This window comes from Vigna radiata, chromosome 6 (assembly GCF_000741045.1).
Source record: "Vigna radiata var. radiata cultivar VC1973A chromosome 6, Vradiata_ver6, whole genome shotgun sequence".
Classification (NCBI taxonomy): Eukaryota; Viridiplantae; Streptophyta; class Magnoliopsida; order Fabales; family Fabaceae; genus Vigna; species Vigna radiata.
In genome coordinates, this window is record NC_028356.1 from 29,592,969 (window position 1) to 29,599,003 (window position 6,035).

Sequence of the window (6,035 nt, forward strand, 5' to 3'; positions counted from 1 at the left end):
TCTTGTTTTATGTTTTGAATCATTGTTGTCAATCTTTACGTTATACTTGCGGTAAAGTTTATACAGTAATTTGTTGTCAATCCAAGTTGTTATATATTATAAACTTTTAGAGAAAATACACACATTTGACTATATTATAAAGCATTTGTGAAGTTTTTCTAAAAGTATTAGACATCTGCCTTTTAATGTTTGATAGAATTTGATAAAACATTTTGATTTTTCGAAGTGATTTTATGAGCTTTATTTTTCTAGAGTTCATTTCATTTAAATCTTTTCTTCGGCTAATTTGCCAACATCTTTAGGGTTATATTTTTGGCAGTGTAAGCTAATTTTATTTCCTAATAGACGTTAGTAAATATATTTTAGTTAACATTGAAAAAGATAATTTTTTACCGACGTTTTTAGTGGAATTGTCTTTTTTGATTGATATAAGTCAACATTTTTCATTTAATTCTGACATTTTAGGGATTAATTTTCCATCGATGTAACTAGTTTATTTCTTTTTTTTCACATTAGCCAAACTAAAAGTAATATTAAGTAATATTGACCAAAAATCACTAGAGAAAGTTTTGGTAAAAATAATTATGATTAACATCAACTAAAAGTATTATTGACCAATATTAATCGTAAAAATCCATTTTTGACATTAATTAAAAATATACTCCAGAAACATTTTCCTAACTATTTCTACCACAAATGCCAAATTATTATAGGAAGATTAATATGCACATCTCTACTTAAACATAACAATATATGCATTTAACAACAGTTTTAATTACAGATGTTAATGAACATGAAATCCAATTAAAAAATGAACTAGTCATAAAAATTAACAAAGTTTGAAGGCAACACTTGCTTTCAAATCCATGTACACATATCAGAGTAAACTCTTTACACTCCTGATCTCATATTTTCTTTCTTTTTCTACTTTTTTTTCTTTCTTTTTTTCAAATCCATGTACACATATCAGTGTGAACAAAGAAGTTTCTCCCATGAAATACATATAATGATTAGATGATTCATTTTGATGAGGCTTGGTGATCAATGACAGTTTGAAATGCTCCAGCCATTGCCCTAACTTTGTTCTTCCTTTCCTCCATAAGCTTGCTTGTAGTTTCTTCAATCACAACATTGGATATCTGAGCCTCTTTCTTCCCATTTTTCCTTTCTTCTAACTGCTGCTTTGATGCTGTTGTTGTCTCAACCTTCACCACCTCTTCTTCATTTTCTTCTTCTTCATTCTTCTTCTTCTTCTTCTTCTTCTTTTCACTTTTCTCATCTTCATCTTCATCTTTCTCATTTTCAACAACTCCATCTTTCTTTTCTTTATCTTCCTCCACTTCATGCTCCTCATCTTTTGCCTTCTCTTCTTCTTCTGCTTCTGACACTGTAGAGATCACCCTCTCATCATCATCAACTTCATAATGAGATGCCTCAGAATCATCAACCACCATCACATGTTCAATCTCATTTTCACATTCAACATCAGGTAATAATAACATTTCAGGCTCATGTTCAACCTCATGCACACTGTGTTCTTCATCCTCCACCTTTTCCACTTCAACTTCTTGACTTGTAACTTCCTTAACCTGCTCAGTTTCAACACTCATCAAGGCCTTCTTAGTTTGCTTGGGAGTAGTATTCTTTGCTGACTTCATCACAGAACCATGATGATCCCTGTTGGCTACTACCTTCCTAGTGGCTGTAGAAGAAATAGTAGTAGAAGGGGTGGTTTTCTTTGTGACCCTTGTGTGTAAGGGCTTGGTTTTTGCATCAGTTGTGGCCTTTGTGGCCTTATCTGAAATGGGTTTGGAAGGGATAGTGGTTTTGGAAAGTGGGCCAATGGAAGACCTACGTAGTGAAGGTTTTGTGATGTTTGAAGAGGAAAGTGGTTTGTCCAAAGATCTTCTTCTCACTTCTGAAGTCTTCTTGATATTGTTGTTGTTGTGAATGTTGGTTTTGGGATGTTTGGAAGAGGATGATGATTCATGGCGTGAGGTTAAAGTGGGCTTTAGATAGTTGGGGATGTTTTTGTCTGAAGAGGTTCTGTTAAGCTTCTTAATGGAGGTAGTAGTTGTGGTTGATGGTGTTGTTGTTGTTGATGATGTTGATGATGTTGATGTTAAGGGTTTGGTGGTCCTTTTGGTGGTTGTGGTGTGAGAATTTGAAGTTGTGGCCTTCTTCTCCTTTCCAACAACATAACTTTCCTTTGCTTTTGTTGCCATGTTTTTATCTTTGGGTGTCTTTTAGCAACACAGATTCTTGAATCAACCTACACAATGTTACAATGTTACAAAACATAGGCAATTAGGTTAAGCTAACTAATTTCTTATCTCCCTTTGTCATAAAACACTTTTATATTCATTTAACATAAGAATAAAAAAGTAAAATAGTTATAAAAATGTAAATTTTTATATTTTTTCAAAAAAAAAAATAAAAAATAAAAATAGTATCAAATAAATATAAAAGATTTAAATGTGTGAAAAAATATTTTTCTTTTAAGTTATAATAAAAGAAAGGGTTAACTTTTGCATTATTTTTTAAATTTGTGTTCTATCCATAATTTGATTATGTTTCTTTTTCATCTCAATACCATTTATAAGAAGGTAATGTAAATCAATATATATTATAGTGAATTTTGAAATTTCATTTGTCACGAAAAATATTTTATATGATAGAAAAAAATATTTTACATAACTTTTATATAGTGTATAGACCAAATAAATATATAATTTAGTTTAAAATAATGTTTTTTTTAAAATATATTGGAGAGAAATCAACATATTTAACTTTAAAAGAAAAGAAAAAAATAGAAAAAATAAAATAAAATATTTAATTATTTGGTAAAGTAAACCATAGATGGACACTAGAGAGTAAATACTTTGAAAGCTATGTAATTTAATTAATTTGGAATGAAATAAGGAAAGGTGGAAAGATGGACACTATTTTATAAAATTATTTTTCTCTAAAAAGCAAAATAAATTCTCTCCTTTCGTTGTTTATCTAAAGAAAGGTTATTAGTTTTAATTCCTAGTTTTACTTAAGATAATATATATATATATATATATATATATATATATATATATATATATATATATATATATATAGTTTCTTAAATCTATAGTTTGCTTTGTTTGTCGAATTAGAATTAGAGCTAGAATTTATGAAGCAATGTGTTTTATCAGTTTCATGATGAAAGTTATCAATTATACTTTCATGATAAAGATAAATAAATAATAAAACAATTACTTTTTTTCTTTTCATAGTATCATATAATTTTATGTTGCAAAAATTAAATATTGTGTGTAATTCAAGTACATATAATCTTCGTAATGCCAAATACAAATCTTTATTACATGAATTTATACTGAAATATAATTCTAATTAATTTTGATTATAAAGCATATATCAAAGTTTTAGTTTTTGATTTAATCAATGAATAACATTTTCACTAATTTAAAATTAAAGTAAATGAATAATGCTAATAATTTTTAAGGCTAAAATGAAAATTTTCTTAACACAGTCTACTTTGAAAGTGCAAACTCTCATTATTTCACTTTATTTTCCTATGTGAGAACACCAAATGTCAAAATTGTTCTTCTTGTAAAGAAATTGTCACAACAAATATACCAAAAATGAAAAATAAATTTTGATTATTCATTTAACTAACTAACAAAATAAAAAAGTTTCACCAAATAAAATGGACATTATCATCTAAACTCAATAATTGTAAGAAAACATGAAATTTAAAAGAATTTTTTTGTTTGAATGAGTTTTAAGGAAAAAAGAGAAAACATAGAAGAAAAAAGAAGCATAAAAAGAGCTAAAGTGGTAGAGAAATGATTATGATCATCACTCATAAAATCTTTTAAAAACCAAAAACTAATGTCCCTTTTGTCATGAGACACAATGATAAGTACTTCCACTATTCTTTCAAAGGTTTAGAAAAAAGCGTTTCCAAAACGCGATTCCAAAGAAAACTGAAAGAAGTAAAATAAAAAAGAAAGGAGACGTAAATGAAGAAAAGCAAAAGCACGTTTAGATAACGTACGTACCTTGATAGAAGAAAGTGTTGATGGAAGAGTGAATTTGTGGCACAAAAGCAAAGAAAAATTGCATTGGAAGGAGAAAGAAGACGGAGAAGAAGAAAAAGAGAAAAAGGGTTTATTGAAAGAGAAAAGAAAATTAAAAATTAAAAATTAAAAATTAAAAAATTAAAAAAAGAAGCGAAAATTACGCACAACTAAAAAAAGCTGTATTGCAGGCCATCGAATCAAAACAAATATTTATGTTTTTCAACTTTTTATTTTTATCAAATAAGTTGTGGATGTGCTACACATTAGGATGCACCGTTGACCTTTTCTTGTTTTCTTCTTCACGTTGAAAAAAAAAATAAGAGAGTTTTTTTTATTGGATTATATTTGTATTCATTTGTCTTATTTTAATATTACTTTTTGGATTTTTTTTAGTATAAGAATACGAGTTTTAAGAATAAATATGTAGTTAAATTGCTTTATTAAATTATAAAAAGTTGTAAAAAATTGGTTTTTTGGATCAAAACTTGTAATAGAGTATTAAACATGATGTAATAAAATAAATTTTTATGACTTTTGTATTGAAAAATTCTTAGAATTGACTAAAGGGTGGTTTAAAAAATTGAAAAATTTAATACTATTTTTTTTTTCAGTTATTCGTGAAACTTATTTTGTATACGAAATTATTATATTCATGGTTTCATGACGAATTGTGTTTTGTAGGTTTCATGTAATTCAATAAAATACAGTAAAATAGGATTCTTCCTTCAGTTAAACAACTTTTTTTTTTACAAAAATAAAACGGGTGTTTCCATATTAAATTAGATTATGATTGAGACTGAATAAAGATTCAAATTAAAAGTTGATGGGAGGAATAATAAAATAATTCTTTTAAGTAAAAAATTTCATAAATATACTAAGTTATAAACTAAAATTTATTAGTATTTAAAATAATTTTAAAAAATTATAATTAGTTTTTAAATTGATGATTAAAATTGTTTTTATTATGAATTAATTTTTAAATTAGTCATTAAGATTTAGGAGGAGCAAAACGGGTCAATCTGACTCAGTTATATTCAGGTTGACTTTGGCCTGCCAAAAATGAAGAGGGTCGAGTTGATCCATCATTTAATAACGGATTGGTTTTTATAAACCAATCTACCAAGTTGTCTGATTAGTGAATTGACTGGGCTGAAACAGGTTTATGCTTTTGGCTGTCAAGTTGTCAGAAAGTTTACCAGGTTGCATTTTAATAATTTATTACTTATTTAATATAACATTCCTCTCTACATTTAAATTTCTCATAATATATCAAAACATGTTCATGCATTAAATAATTTTATTCACACGATCACTTTATCACTACCATACTAAAAATTTTAAAAATTAACAATCATTTCCATTATCATTTCTTCGTTCAATGTTCATCATTTCCTTTTTCAGGGTTATTAGATGCAACATTAAAAGTCCCCTCTTCGTCAACATTATCATCTAAATCACAAAACCTATGCTTCTAAGTAAAAGTTCAAATTATTACTTTTGAGCTAGCTAGGCTGGTCTATTGGACTGAGCGAGGACGAGTTTCTTACATTTAGATTTTTTTTAATAATGTCGAGCTACTAATTAAAGAATAAAAGGGGTGCAGTGAATGAAGAGAGAAAAGAAAAGTAAAAAAGAAAAAATGATTTAATAAAACATTAAAGGTCATATTTGTAATTTTAGAGATGGGATAGAAAGAATAAAGATAGAGATGAAATATTCCTTTCTAAATTAAATATGGAGATAATATATATTTTTTTAGTGATGTTGGACTGTCGGACTGACCTGCTGAATTGTCGGATCGTTAGACTCGATCCTTTTTATCACCCTTATAACTTTAGCTACCAAAGTTTTAACTACCAAAGAAATTGATTTTTAAATTAAACTTTAATTAAAAATTGGTTTTTAAATATATTTTTTATCAGTAAAATCAATAAGAGTTTTCTTATAATCATATAAATC

The 6,035-nt window shown here is 27.1% G+C and overlaps 1 protein-coding gene across 1 annotated transcript; it reads right to left on the reverse strand.

Annotated features, from left to right (window-relative positions):
• Positions 1–846: 846 nt before the first annotated feature.
• On the reverse strand, positions 847–2,225 carry LOC106763682 (myb-like protein X). The gene has a single exon (XM_022782224.1). It carries the CDS (start codon positions 2,223–2,225, stop codon positions 1,020–1,022), a length of 1,206 nt encoding a protein of 401 aa, XP_022637945.1. The 3' UTR covers positions 847–1,019.
• Positions 2,226–6,035: the final 3,810 nt, after the last annotated feature.

Coding starts and splice junctions, on each gene's coding strand:
- LOC106763682 (XM_022782224.1), bottom strand. CDS start 2,225: ATGGCAACAAAAGCAAAGGAAAGTTATGTTGTTGGAAAGGAGAAGAAG.